Raw genomic sequence first — 15,936 nt, 5'->3', positions numbered from 1 at the left:
AGGTAGTTGATTGACCAATCCTAGAAAGTGGAGAAATTTTCCCCAAAAGAGCGCAAAAAATATTGCGCCGTAAATTGCACCTTTTTTGCATTACGGGATCTGTAGCGTTATGGTCAAAGACAAATATATAAAACCATAACGCTACAGATCTGCAGCTAACTGCTAGCATGAAAAAGGTCCCTCTCAAACGGCAAGCGGTGGCATCTCCATAAGAGTGAAAACATTTTCGAGAGGAATGTAAACAATAGTCTATACAATCAATCTTTAGTTTAATATTAATATTACAGATGCACCATATCTAGGTATAAATTTACAATATTATACGGTACGGAAACCTTCTGTACTGAATATACAACTGTGAAAATGTACTTAATACGGAAAATAAAATTAGGTAATAAAACAATTATTTAATGCCTGAGCAGTCAATAGACCAGAAAATTTTTCCCTCTGTGCAGGGAACAGCTCAGTGTGTTCTATTGCCCGAGGCCAACACACTGAGCTGTTCCCTGTACCTCGGGAAAAATATTCCGGTCTATTGACTGCTCAGGCATTAAATAATTGTATATTATAGCAGTAAAACTAATTAAGTGGAGTAAAAATAAATAATTGTGAGTAGAAAAGCCAACCCTAGGCACTTCAAGCCCTAGTAGCAATACATGGTATTCAAAGGGGGCAACCCCCAAATTGAGGGGGATTTTTTTTTTCGGTTGCTTTCATTTGGGTATTTTGACCTTCCGGCAACAAAAAGAAGGGGGGAGCATCAGTCCAAATCAAAACTGTAACGTATTGAAAATACAGCATAAGACTATTCTAAAAAAAAAAGTGGACCATTTCCCCCGCATACTATTTAAACAATAATTATTTTTATTGATTAAAATATCCCCATGATATGAGAGATATATATTCTCATCTGCATACTCCCTTTCATGTTTGGGTAGTCGGGGCCCGGGGCCAGAATTGTGAAGGTATACGGAGGAAAGCAAAACGGGAAAACCCTATCTAGTGAACAGAAAGGACAGAGAGTAAACAATTTATTCAAAATATTAAACGTAAAATATACACATGTACAATTGTAAGTTACAAACCTCCCTCTCTCTCTCTCTCTCTCTCTCTCTCTCTCTCTCTCTCTCTCTCTCTCTCTCTCTCTCTCTCTCTCTGCAAAAATAAAGGGGGGTTGGAACCCCCTTCCCTCAATGGATCCGCCAGTGCTGGATACATCCAATGCATGTAGCACCTACAAGTATATAGGAAATGTAGATGGTAATATTCTTTAGCCAATTTAGTTTTAAAAAACAAAAGTCTTGTGAACTAATGGATATAAATCTTACATTCGCTGACAATTAAGTTCAGTATAGATTTTACGAAAGGCTCACTTGAAACGAGGTTGTTAAAATCCCTGTAACATCAATTTGTCTGTCAGCAGCCTATCTTGGGTATACTCAGAACATGCTATAAACCGAATAAATTGAGAGTCACAAGAAACATGCATGGGTAGGTAATAGAGAATTATTACAACGTAAATAAGAAATGTTGACGGTGTACAAGCTGAAGTCATCTCGTTGGAAGGAATGTATGCGTATCTATTTTAAACTGAATCGTTATATAGATAAACATGTAAGCCAGATCTACATTTTTTTAATTGACAATTGCACTAAAAATAATTATTAAGTGTTCTAAGGTTGAAAACGATCTTTTTGATAATAAATATGGTTTTTCAATTGCATGCACGTAAATTTGCAACGACATAGAAAATTATTATTTGGTAGAATGATTGTCTTGAGAGAGTGATTAAAACATTGTCTATCTACAGCTATCGCTTGAAACAGCGTAAAATGTGTATTCAAACAGGAGGCACATGCAGATCAAGGCCAAACCCTTCACCCTAAGAACGCTCCATGATTAGGGCACCCGTTAGGGCATTAGGCGCCATGATTCGGGCACCTGTCATTGCGTTAGGCTCCGTGATTAGGGCACCTGCTAGGGTTAGTGTGTTAGGCTCCATGATTAGGGCGTTAGGCACCTGTAAGTGTTAGGACGTTAGGTTCCATGGTAAGGCACCCGTTAGGGCATTAGGCGCCATGATTAGGGCACCTGTTAGGCTCCATGATTATAGGGCACCTGTTAGGGTTAGGGCTTTAGGCTCCATTATTAGAGGATCTGTTAGGGCGTTAGGCTCCATGGTTAAGGCACCTGTTAAGGCGTTAGGCTCCATGATTAGGGCACCTGTTAGGGCGTTAAGCTCTGTGATTAGGAGCTCCTGTTATGTGCCATGATTAGGGCACCTGTTAGGCTCCATGGTTATAGGGCACCTGTTATGGCATTAGGCTCCATGATTAGGGCACTTTTGAGGGCGTTAAGCTCCATGATTAGGGTAATTGTTGGGGTGTTAGGCTCCATGGTTAGGGCATCCGTTAAGGCATATAGGCTCCATGTCATGCCCAGAAATCCCTTCCGGTTTTCCAAAGCGATGGAGTCAATAAATGTGTAATTGTTGCAAATCAGCCATATTCCCCTTATGCTGACAAGACAATTTTCGGCAGCAGACTTCGGGGGGGGGGGGGGTCCTAAAATTTTTCAGTTTTGTTTGTTAAAGAAAAATAAACTTCTACCCCAGGAATTAAGCAGCCTGCCTCCTATGCCCTGAAAAAAGTTCCTGTCAAAAACCTTTATTTATTTACAAAGTACGTTATGTGCCCCAGGCAATGGAACCAAAATTAAAAAAATAGATTAGTATAGAACTACAGTTGCAAGACCCTTTGCCCTCTCAGTACTATACTAATTTAATTTCAGACAAATTCTAGGCATTATTTTTTGGAACTTTATTCTAAGCACTTATAAAAAAAAGCTCGGAAAAAAATATAAGGTCCCATGGCGTTTATAGGTCAAAATTGCAGTTTGAAATAGCGATCGGTAGTATATTTTCTGTAATATGCCTACATTCCATTATTTATTTCAATCATTAATATTTTATTTTAAAATGAAAATGTTTTCATACTTGAATTCAGCCGATCAGGTAACGTCTACCCATTTAGTACTCTTTCCCTATATAATACCACGCGGTACTTCCACAACAACCAAATTCATCGTACCCGATATAGGGGAAAATTATATATGGAAATACAGTACTTTAAAATTTGAATGCAGCTTGTTTTTACTGAACAGTTAGTTTACTATGATTAATTTAACTTTCTTTTTCTTTTCTTTTACTTATTTTAACCGCATTTGATTAAGATGGACCTAACCCTAACCCTAACCACCCCCCCCCCCCCAAAAAAAGGGAGGGTGCAAAGGCCTCCAAATAATTAGTATTCTACCTTAATTCAAACCCAGTAAAACTTAAGATCCCTCCCTCAAAACTGCTAACATTATTTGCCTCGCGCATATCTCCCTGGGGGAAAAATCACAGATGAACGTTAATTCGGCTTTTATTCAGTTCGCTCTACAACTACAATGCCTGCATGTTCGGGCACCTGTCATGGCCCCCGCACCATTGTTAGTCCCTGTGTCAAAACGCCTAATACATTTAGGACATATGTTAGGTACCATAATTAAGACACTAACTAGGCTCCAAGATTAGGGCACTTAATCAGGTTACATGTTTAGGGCCTTTCATACAAACAAATAAACTCTTTCAACCTTTATTTATAACAATAATATATTAACTTGTAAAGAAAAAATAAAACAAACAGCCCATAATTATTTACACACTTAATTGTCGGCAGAGTTCCCAGTTATTTTCAGATCATAACAAGGAGCACACGGCGCGTATAAACAATCGGCAGGGGATGCTCATCCCTCCATGGCACATGATCCTACCGGCTTCTGATGTATAAGAGGTCCTTGTTTGCTCTGCTTCAAAATTTGTATTGAATGGACTTAAAACTGAGTTTAAATACTGTTCGTTATTAAAGAAGGATTTGGATAACAAACAAACAAACAAACAAAAAAAAACAAAAAAAAACAAAAAACAACAACAACAACAACAACAACATAAATCAAAGTACTGAAAGTACTTGAAAGCGCTAAGCATATTGATTAGAAATTCGTCAGAATTATTTTAAGCGATATTTTGACAGTGCGATAGCGCTAAGTCGAGCAAGTTGTCAAAAAGTATGTGAGTCCTATATGTGAACCCCGTTGGGATATGAAATTCAACATTGTCTCGTGCCTTTTTTTTAAGCATTATACATTATCAAAAGATAATCAATTTCACTTAAAGTACTGTACACGAAATTGCAAGAAAATATTTTTGCGTGTTAAGTTATTTTCTTTCCCCATCGCCTTGTAGGAATTTATAAGAGGTCGTATTTGCGTATGAATTGCAAATTATTGGAAGCGAGATGTTTTCCGATGAAATTTAAACTCTAAATGTACATGTAGCTATATTTTTGCTGGAAAATGTATACATTGTATTTAAAAAAAAATGTGAACACTTGAAATTGTCGCTAAAATTCCTCTCATTTACCCGCAACACTGAAAAATAAAATCTTCTTGTGATCATATTTATTAACAAATTCATTCTGCGTTTACAAAAGTTAGCGTAATATGGAAACTAAAAGTTCCCAGGGATGGGATGTGAATGACGCATAAATCAAGATAACCCAGCCAGCTTTATAATTGCATTCAAAAAAAAGTTAGGCGAGTCGCTAAAACAGAGAGTCGCAGCAATTTAAACACCGAAATGTGTGGAGAGCTGTCAAGTTTAATTACTCACAGCTGGCTGTTAAACTCAAAATGCAGAGGAAGTTACAGTAAGGTTGGGATTTTAAAAATTTGGCGCACACAACGGCTAACAGCTAAGTCCTAAAAGAAATGTAAGTATAGTATTATTATATCTTAAAACTATAGCTACTTCTTGTATAAAATGATTCAGTTTATATGAAATACATAGTATCTTACATTGTATATCATGACAAGGAGTGAAATAGATAAGAACATTTCAGTATATATGGTAAGGTGTGTTTAATGGTAAATTCTTTTGTATTTAAACAGGTTAAATACATCATGAGTTAATCAGAATTTCATGAAAAAATCAATATTTCATCAATTTTCAAATATGTTATTCACTTTTCTTAACAGCTATACATTGTTCTTAGACGGGAAAATGTGCTGTGTGCATTAATTTGCAGCAGATATAGAAATTCAGCAGTTGTTAAATACTGGTTCATTGATGACAATGAAGAAGGAGGAAGAAAATGGAAAAAGAAGTGAATATGTGAAAAACAAATGCAATTCGAACAAAAGAAGGATATTTCAAATGTTCCTGGATTATACTATTTGTGTCTTTAAACAATATCTTACTGAAAAGAGGGATTAATAAAAAATGAAATTCAAATATTGCCAAGTTGTGTTGTGAACTTTAAGCTCCTTTCTATTCTATAGTTATGGGATTTTACAAGTTTTTGTGAACAAAGGGATGGTTCTGGAAATGATGTTAGATGATTTTTGAAAGGAGATAGTGTTTGCAATCGAAATTTCAACTGCCTCATTATATTAGACGTTTTAGATTTGACAGTGTGCCGAATCCAGTCAATCATAGGTGCAACTGATGCAGAGGAAGTGTGGAGTATATTCGACATTTTGAATACATTTTATGGCAGAAACGTGAAAGCAAGACGTATTATTATACAACTGGATATTAAAAAAAATTTATGCTTAAACTCTATAAGCTTTGGCACATGTTCTTGTTTAATTATTGTTATAATATTGAAGCAAATTTAACAGAATTTGTTAGAAACTAACAAATAAATTGTGTAGTTTATCACTTTTTTCTTTTGCCTTATTGTCAACATTAGCTAGTTATTAATTTTTGTCAAGATGGATTAATTTTGAATGGAAATCATGATTTATATAGGATAGGTTGGGCCTCTGTTGGCCCTACGTTGTAAAAATAACTGTCCGTTAAATAATAATGGACCATTGTTTGACCAACACAGGTACCGGACACTGGACCCCCATTAAGCCACCGATGGTATGTTGGTGAACGGACGTTGGGCCATTGTTGGGCCAACACAAAAAGTACGTTGGGCCAGTGTTGGGCCTTTGTTGAAACAATCACTGCTGGTCATTAACGTTGGGCCATTGTTGGGCCAACGTTGACCTAATGCTGTAATAAAATAGGCTAACGTTGTGCCAACGTTGGGCCAACATGTTGGACCAACGTAGGGCCGATGAGCAAACTTGCATTGGGCCAACGTTAGGTTGCCAACGTTGGACCAACGCAGTCAACAACTGTGCGCCAACGTTGGCCCAACATAGTCATGCTATCTGGGGCATTGCCTGAAATAATTGTCTAGAAGAAAAAAATAATTATAGTTTATATGGATATATAGAACGTACCATATTATGTAAGTAGTAAATTGTAAATAAATTTTATGTGAATTCTTTTGCTGAATAACTCACTTTTAGTTTCAGATTTAAAAACTTATCAAAATCCCATCTGAGTTTTAAATCATGCACCGGGTACGTATTGAATATTCAATCACTATATTGCATGTACATGATAAATAATATGTACTGTTTTTTAAATTAAGTATTTGTGCCATAGAGGCAGCATTTGTTAGCTACGTGGTACCAAATTAATGAGTGCCGACATAAGTTAAATGAACATGATAAGAACTGCTCTTATCTACTAACTGTGGAACATCCTTAATTAAACCTTACTAATTGCCTTCTATTATTAGAAATGCACGTAACGCAGCATTACACTAAAATAGCAGAAAGAGAGTCGGGGATTTCCAGTTGCATATTTTTAGAATGACAAGTGGAGTTATCTATCTTGCTTATAGTGGCGCTGGATCCAGAACGGAAGTAGATTTACGCTGACAGAAAGCGCTTTGCGCTGCGCTTAGCGCTTAAAAACATTGTTTACTTAAATACGCGTGCCACGCTAACTCTCGATTCCCGTCTACATTTTGCGACCATTTAATTCAATATAATTTAATTCTGGTTGTAACGCTGTATTTGATTGGATAAAAAAATTACTTCATATCGTATAAAATGGGTTGCCTACGTCACAATGACCAGGGGCGGACCCAGCAATTTTTGAAAGGGGGGGTTCCAGGGCTGTCTCCCTCTACCCCCCCCCCCCCCCCACACACACACACACACTCCCCTACCCCCACCCTCATACACACTTTCAAGCAAAGATTCACACACACGTATGGAAAGATCTAAGGTTGTGGAAAATAATATATTTGTTTTACGTCCCTTTTATACTTGAAAAGGTACCCCCAGTCCGAAAAAAAAGCAAACACATTTCAAAAACTACTGTTCAAGGCCTTAAAATTGTATGGATTTGCAGCATTTCCGAAGAGTGCAATGAATTTTCTTTTAGAATTTGAAAAACTTTTTTGGGTAGGGTGCGAGTTGGGTTTAAAACAAAGAGTTACCTGTTAGTTCCTTCAAAAGATATGATTAAAAAACGGTACTGAAACAAAACTAGGAATCGAAATGATAAATTCCATTCTGTCCTCCGGAAGCTTTGTGTGTGATAAATACTTCCTGTTTAGTTAACCCTTTCGATCCTCAGAGATCACGTGATACTCTAGGGTATATAAGCAGCGATATCAGAGCTCTTAGTCAGTTCCAAACTGAAGTCGACACCAGTCAGTTGTTTCCAGAGAAGGTGAGAAACGTAAACTTGCTTAACAAGTCTTATGTGCCTGAATAAGGCTTTCGAGACTGTTGTATTTTTCTGCAAGTTGGTAAATATTTTTGTGTTTGCTTAGCTAGGAAGCGCACGCGCTCCAGGACAGAATAGGATAGTGTATATATTGATAATTAAAGTCCTTGATGAAGTTTTATAATTATTTGATTTATTCCTTAAATTGCTCAGGCAGAGCAACCGAATCTTCGAACCCAGAAACGTTACATAAATTTGGTGGCAGCGCGTTGAGATTCGGTGAGGAATATTTTTTTGTAATCAATTGTTTAATTACATTGAAATCATTATGGACAAGATGGTAGATGAGGAAATTTCATTCCTGGAAAAGAGCTGTGAAAAACTGCGCAAAGAAATAGAGAGGTACTCAACACCTCTAGATAAACGTATGCGAGCGCGCGATTCGGGGATTGCGACCATGGTAGGTGCAAGTGGAGGCCACGGTCATCCAAATTCATCTTCAACAGATGAAACGGTAATACAACAGAGTGATGAGCAGAGTGGATCCGCCACCGCGGAAAGTACAAACACCAATCATGTTACCATGAGGTCTGCGAAGGCGCAAAAGAAAAGGGACAGAGATGATATGAACTTGTGGATGCGATGTTTAATTACTCTCTAGGTGATGATGAACATAGAGTAATGGAAGATGCACAGCAGACAGCGCATGCGCCGTCAGTAGCGATTGCGCCACGATCTAGCAGTGAAACGCCGCGCCTTTCATCAAAAGCACATCTTCATCCAGTTCATTTGCTGAATAACACTCTTGCGCACTCTCCTTTTGAATTTCCACGGGGTGTGCAATCGCGAGTACCACCGGAAGAACAAAATAAAATTAATCCTCCTGCGCAAATTAGAAATGATGAATTACCTCATGGGGGTTGGGCACAAAGGAAAGCAAGCGTTCACTTCAGAGACAACCCTTTCTTGATACAAGAGGAAAATATCAGAGAGGAAAAGGCTGCAAAATGTAACATCAAACCTGCAACGTTTGACGGTAGTCATTCCTGGCTGGACTATAAGTCCCATTTTGAAGCATGCGCTACCATTAACAACTGGTCAGAGAAAGAAAAAGGTCTTTACTTAGCTGTTTCGCTAAGAGGAACCGCGCAGGGTGTGCTTGGAAATGTTTCAAAAGAAACAGGACAGCAATATAATTTGTTGGTTAAGGCCCTTGAAGAACGCTTTGCGTCGCCAAATCAGACTGAACTTTACCGTGCGCAGTTGAAGGAAAGAAAACAAAGAGCGTCTGAGACATTGTCTGAACTGGGACAGGCCATCCGTAGGTTAACTTGTTTAGCTTATCCTACAGCACCTTCAGAAGTAAGAGAAACACTGGGGAAGGACGCATTTATTGATGCATTAGTCAACTCAGATATGCGATTACGCATCAAGCAGAGTAGACCTGGAAATCTTAATGATGCTATTCGGCTTGCGGTTGAGTTAGATGCTTACTATAAAACGGAGAAGCGAGGAGATTTAAGGTTGATTGAGGGTGTAGAACGCGACCATGTAAAACCCGCACCGCCATTAGAACTAGTAGACCTGATGACAAAGATGCAAACCCAGTTGGATAGATTGGAAAAACAGGTCCAAGATCAAAACTGGAGACCAAGGAAATACATATCGCAGTTGACAGACAAGAAAACAAGTGATGGAGTGATTTGTTATTATTGCAAGGAAAGGGGACATATTCGTCGGAATTGTCCTAAACTTAAAAATAAAGACACAGATAAAAACACCAATACCCCATCAAAGAAATTAACTAGTGGGAATGCGCGGCGAATCCGTAGTAAGCGCCGGAGAAATCAACGTAGGATGCAAGGACACGTAGGTGGAAGCACCATGAGTACTGAGGCTGGAATTATTATTGAGGCAGAGGTTAATGGTACACCTGCAAAACTGTTAATCGATACAGGGGCTTCATTGACATTAGTCTCAAGAAGGGTGCATGATATGATAACGCAAGAAAAGCGACCTGAATTGGAAAACAGTGCACAGAAAGTTTTAAACGCAAGTGGGAATGCACTTTCACATTTTGGAAAAGCAGATTTTCAGATCAGAGTAGGGCAATTTGAAACAATTATTCCAGCTATGGTAACAGATATCACAGTATATGGTATCCTTGGCCTAGACTTTTTGAAGAAAGGTAGTGGTATTATAGATCTCAACAATAACACGCTGAGACTAAACAATAAGGACTACCGCATTTCTTGTGAAGGAACCATAGGTTGTTACCGTGTCGTTGCAGCTGAGGACATTTGTATTCCCCCTAGGAGTGAAGTAGTTACTGTGGCTAAAATTCCAGGGCAGAATACATTTGGAGGCTCAGATTACATAGTCGAGCCAGAGGCAAAATTTCTGGAGAGGGGTCGTGCGCTGGTTGGCCGAACATTTGTAAAAGGTAGCGAAACTGTGCCTGTGCGACTTATGAATATTACAGATGTTGCCCAACAGATATATAAAGGAACAATGATTGCGAAAATGACAGCTGCTGATGAAGAGAAAACACAAGGGACATCAAGAGAACAAAACGTAGGACTCCGATCTGACGTTCAAGAGTTACTTGACAGATGTAAGAAAACTCTTTCAAATGCACAAGCCTTGCAAGCTGAAAAATTCTTGCTTAGATATCAGCATTTGTTTGCAAATTCAAATTTTGATCTGGGTCGAACTACAGTTGTTAAACACAGAATCCAAACTAACCCTACAGAGAAACCCATTAAGCAAGGAGCACGGAGAATCCCGTTACATATGTTACAAGAAGTTGATAAACAGGTGAATGAAATGATTGAAAAAGACGTAATAGAACCCTCGAATAGCCCTTGGGCTTCGCCTGTAGTTCTAGTGCGTAAGAAAGATGGGTCAATGCGCTTCTGTATTGATTATAGGCGACTAAATGCAGTAACAGTAAAAGACGCATACCCCCTCCCAAATATAGAAGAAGCATTTGACCACTTGTCCGGACATGCTTTATACTCTACGCTAGACCTCAATAGCGGATACTGGCAAGTTGCTATGGAGGATGAGGACAAGAGTAAAACAGCTTTTGTAACACGCAAAGGTCTTTTTCAGTTTAAGGTGATGCCTTTTGGTCTTACCTGTGCGCCTGCGACCTTTGAACGTTTGATGGAGACGGTTCTTGCAGGTCTCCAGTGGGATATATGCCTGGTATATCTCGATGATATAATAGTAATTGGGAAATCATTCGAAGATATGCTCAGCAATCTTGAAAAGGTTTTCGATAGACTGCAAGGGGCAGGTCTAAAGTTGAAAGCAAGAAAGTGTCACCTGTTTGCCACAAAAGTCTCATACTTAGGTCACATCATTTCGAAAGAAGGCATTGCGACAGACCCAGAAAAGATTAAAGCTGTTGCTGAATGGCCTGTACCTTCAAGCGTATCCGATGTTCGTTCCTTCCTCGGGTTATGCAGTTATTATAGACGTTTTATTAAAGATTTTGCTATGGAAGCAAAACCTTTGCACCGTCTTACAGAGAAAGGGCGTAAGTTTCAATGGACAAAAGAGGCACAGGATGCTTTTGAAACTCTTCGGAACAGATTGATCTCTGCGCCGATATTGGCACTACCAGACGTATCTTTACCTTTCATTCTGGACACAGATGCGAGCAATCACTCCATAGGTGCCGTGCTTTCCCAAGACATATGTGGAAAAGAACGAGTGATAGCTTATGCCAGCCGCACATTAACAAAAGCAGAGAAACGATACTGTGTGACAAGGAAAGAGTTATTGGCTGTCGTTCACTTTATAAAACACTTTCGCCATTATCTGTACGGAAGACAATTCCTTCTTAGAACAGACCACGGATCTCTTAGGTGGCTACTCAACTTCAAGAACCCAGAGGGCCAATTGGCAAGATGGCTTGAGGTTATTAGCACCTATGACATAAAAACAGAGCATCGCCCAGGACGAAAGCATGGGAATGCGGATGCTCTTAGTAGAATTCCGTGCACACAGTGTGGATTTGACCCTAACTGGGAAGAAGAAAAACCTAACCTGTCAGTGAGATCTGTGCAGTCATCCATGAAAGTAACAAATGAGGAATGTGATAAGGAAAATAAAAGTCTTGTAGAAGCACAAAAGGCCAACAAAGATATTCAGCTAGTGCGCCAGTGGGTGGAAAAAGGCAAACGACCATTATTTGCTGATGTCTCACAGTATGGTTACGTGGTCAAATCACTATGGAATCAGTTTGAGAGGTTGAGCATTCGAGATGACTTCCTAGTGCGACAATGGATTTTACTCCCCTCAAATCGAGAAACATTTCAAGTTATAATACCAGATTCAGAGAGGAGAAATGTATTAAAGATGTGCCATGATAATAAAACATCAGGACATCTTGGTGTAACAAAGACGTTAGCCAGAATTAGACAGAGATATTACTGGCCGGGATTACAAAGGGATGTCCATCAGTATATAGCAGGCTGCGATGCTTGTACAAGAAGAAAGAATCCCATTCCTAAAAGACGGGCTCCAATGCAGATTGTTGCATCTGGCGTGCCTATGGAGAGAATAGCTTCAGACATTTTGTGTGAATTACCGGAAACCGACAGAGGGAATCGTCATATTCTCGTCGTGTCGGATTATTTCACAAAATGGACGGAAGCGTTTGCTCTTCCAAATATGGAAGCAGAAACTATCGCCCGAACGATAATGGAACAAGTCATAGTAAGATTTGGCGTTCCTTCCGTTCTCCATTCAGATCAAGGGCGTCAGTATGAAAGCAAAGTATTTTTGGAGATGTGTCGGTTGCTGGGAATCACTAAAACAAGGACTACTCCATATCATCCTAAATCGGATGGTATGATTGAACGCTTCAACCGTACACTAATATCAATGCTGAGTGCTTATGTCCAGGAAAATCAAAAAGATTGGGATTTACACCTGCCCTACATCTTAATGGCTTATCGCTCCACAGTACATGAAAGTACGGGATTTTCTCCCAACATGTTAATGCTGGGAAGAGAGGCAACAACGCCTCTAGATTTGATGTATGAAATGCCGTCAGAGATGAAAGACATTCCAGCGCATCAGTGGGTATGGATATTGCGCGAACGCCTAGAGAAAGCGCATGCAAATGTGAGAGAAAATATGCCTGGGGAGATGTTACGACAAAAGAAGTATCATGATACAAAATTATCATGGTCGTCATTTAAGCCAGGGGATATGGCTTATGTATATTTTCCAGTTAGAATGAGTGGCTGCTCCCCAAAACTGACATCGTTTTGGAGGGGACCATTCAAAGTCGAGAAGAAACTTTCTGATGTGTTGTATGAAGTTGCTTGTGATTCTAGAGGGAAAAGTACCGTCGTACATTGTGATCGGATGAGAAAAAGTCATGCACAAATACTACAAGGGGAAACCGAGGAAGACATATGTGATAGGAATGATACTCCAGCTGGAGATCATATGTCTCCCATAGATGTTCCTGTGGCTGAATTTGATGAACCTTGGGCTTTAAGTGAAGAAGCTGGTGCAAGCGAAAGCAGTAGACCGCGCCGTGCGAAAAACATACCCAAATGGTTTCAGGACTACGAAGTTGATTTAAGTGCTTAGAGCTATAAGATTAGCTATTGTAAATATGTAGATAACCTGTCTTGATAATATTGAAATATGAATAATTAAAGTTTTTGTCTTATTTTAATAGATCATGGTTAATACAAAGATTACTCCCAGGAAGGAAGGTCATCGATGTCCGATGTGTAATCTGAGATTTCTAGACGAGGTTGAGTGGGAGAGACATGTGGTGGAATGCGGTAGACAGCGTAGACAGAAGAAATTCGAATGCGCCGAATGTGATTATGCTACTAATAAGAAAAGTGACATGGGGAGACATCGCCGCACTCGACATAGTGAAGTAGTTTCCGCTGCAGCTGATAGCGGCACAGATGATTGGGAACAGTTGGACCCAGGAAACCTGTCTGATGTGGTCGGGAGCACATCACAGAGTCGTCCTGCAGAAGCCGTCTGTCAGAGGAAGCCTACCAAACCAGCTCCAGTCTCTGCGCCGATATCCAAGTCCATAGCAAGCCAGGACCCCTTGACGCCACGTGCCCCATCACCATTCCGACATCCAATGACAACTCCCAGAAAACGGTCCTCTGTTCATTTGGATGCACCTCCCGTACAGTTGCCATCTCTAACTCGGGAAGCCAGTACGCAGACAGACATGTATCATCAATTAGTTGATGCGAGGACCCTGACGGATAAAGACTGTGAAGAGAAAGGCACCCAAACAGAGAAAGAGAAACGGCGTAGACTAGACAGGGTACAGGAGACATACCAAAAAGACGGGAAAACAGTCGTTGAAGTGCATGAGGAGGAAAGCTGGTTTTGAAAAGAATATTCTCAGTTGTTATTTTTCTGACATTGATATTGATGACGATTTCATGTCATATTGGATATGTTTGCACATTTATGAATCATTGGTTGATTGTTTTCTTATTTTATCAATGACAATGTTTGATGATATTTGGTTAATTTGTGTGTGCAACATTTGTGAAATCTTATGAACAATGAAAGCCAGGTAGCTTTAAAATTTGTTGTTGTATTTTGTTTTATACCACGCGTTATATCTTTAGCCCAGGTAGTTATTGATTTAATGCGGGACGCATTCCTGGAGGCGTGGGTAATGAAACAAAACTAGGAATCGAAATGATAAATTCCATTCTGTCCTCCGGAAGCTTTGTGTGTGATAAATACTTCCTGTTTAGTTAACCCTTTCGATCCTCAGAGATCACGTGATACTCTAGGGTATATAAGCAGCGATATCAGAGCTCTTAGTCAGACTGAAGTCGACACCAGTCAGTTGTTTCCAGAGAAGGTGAGAAACGTAAACTTGCTTAACAAGTCTTATGTGCCTGAATAAGGCTTTTGAGACTGTTGTATTTTTCTGCAAGTTGGTAAATATTTTTGTGTTTGCTTAGCTAGGAAGCGCACGCGCTCCCGGACAGAACAGGATAGTGTATATATTGATAATTAAAGTCCTTGATTGAGAAGTTTTATAATTATTTGATTTATTCCTTAAATTGCTCAGGCAGAGCAACCGAATCTTCGAACCCAGAAACGTTACAGTACATATATTGCCAACACAGCCAAAAATCGCGGGAATCCTATATCAAATTTAACCTTGCATGTTACATGTTACATATCATATATAAGATATATAAAAATAAGTAGAATATTTTCTACCATTCTCTCATAAAAAGGTTATAGTGAAGGTGAATGGAGGAAACTAAATGTGTGAACATCTATCTATTCAATGCATAAATTAGACGTACAAATATTTATTCTTGGAAGCGTTTTACTCTCTCTCTCTCTCTCTCTCTCTCTCTAAACTTGGCAAAAATAAAGGGGGGTTAAAAAAAAAAATTCCAACCCCCGGACCCCCCCCCCCCCTCTGGATCCGCCAATGCAATGACTTTCGTCAAAAACGTATCAATCCGCCTGACGTTACATTCAAAATTGAAGTCATTTTGTTAGAACAATCATCTTTTTATCTTACATCAAATGAATGAAAATTAAATTATAAGCAATGAATTTAATAGCTACCCATTTTATACGGTATAAACTGGGTTGGAACAGTTTACGCTTTTTTATTTATAAACCGCTTCGCGGTTTATAAAGCGTAAACTGTCCCAACCCAGTTTATACCGTATATAATGGGTAGCTATTAAATTCATTCCTTAAATAAATGGCTATTTGGCCATAAAATATTTGTTTAATACAAAGAAAAGTTCAGTGGTAATTGATGAACTCCAGCTCTTGAAAAAAAAAGGGGGGTAGACGATATTTTCCATTGAAATCAGACTTTCAAGCATCACCATATTTTGAAATAGTTTTGGATATTATTAAATTTACTTATATCTGTTCTTATAATCTAGGCAAATAAATAAAACATAAATTTGTAAATAAAATATAATGTTTCGGTTTTAATAGCCATTCTCTGTAACCACTTAAACTTCGTTGCCACGCACGGTCACCGATTTTGATTAAACTTCCACCATGCTTAGTACTTGACACCAGAAACAAATATCAAACAAAATTCCGTTGCTATGTGTCTCGGTTGCTATGGCAACAGCCAGAAAAGTTTGAAAAATCAAGATTTTCAGTCATTTTAAATCTTGACTGTGGCTTGATAAAAACTAGAAAAAGCAAACAAACCATTCTAACAAAAACATGACACCTTGATGTCACTTATACTGTAAAGAAACTGTTTAGAATATATTTCTAAGTAAGTGGTAACCAAGGGT

General features: G+C 38.9%; 1 protein-coding gene across 1 annotated transcript; it reads left to right on the top strand.

Moving 5' to 3' along the window:
- Nucleotides 1–13,334: 13,334 nt before the first annotated feature.
- LOC134238244 (uncharacterized) lies at nucleotides 13,335–14,021 on the top strand. The gene has a single exon (XM_062720365.1). The coding sequence runs from the start codon at nucleotides 13,335–13,337 to the stop codon at nucleotides 14,019–14,021; it is 687 nt and encodes a 228-aa protein (XP_062576349.1).
- The last annotated feature ends 1,915 nt before the right edge of the window (nucleotides 14,022–15,936 follow it).

This window comes from Saccostrea cucullata, unplaced genomic scaffold (genome assembly GCF_032062105.1).
Source record: "Saccostrea cucullata isolate Sc308-1 unplaced genomic scaffold, CSIRO_AGI_Scuc_v1 ctg570, whole genome shotgun sequence".
In the NCBI taxonomy this organism is placed as follows: Eukaryota; Metazoa; Mollusca; class Bivalvia; order Ostreida; family Ostreidae; genus Saccostrea; species Saccostrea cuccullata.
Note: the sequence above shows the minus strand (reverse complement) of the source record. Positions and strands in the feature narration are given on the sequence as shown.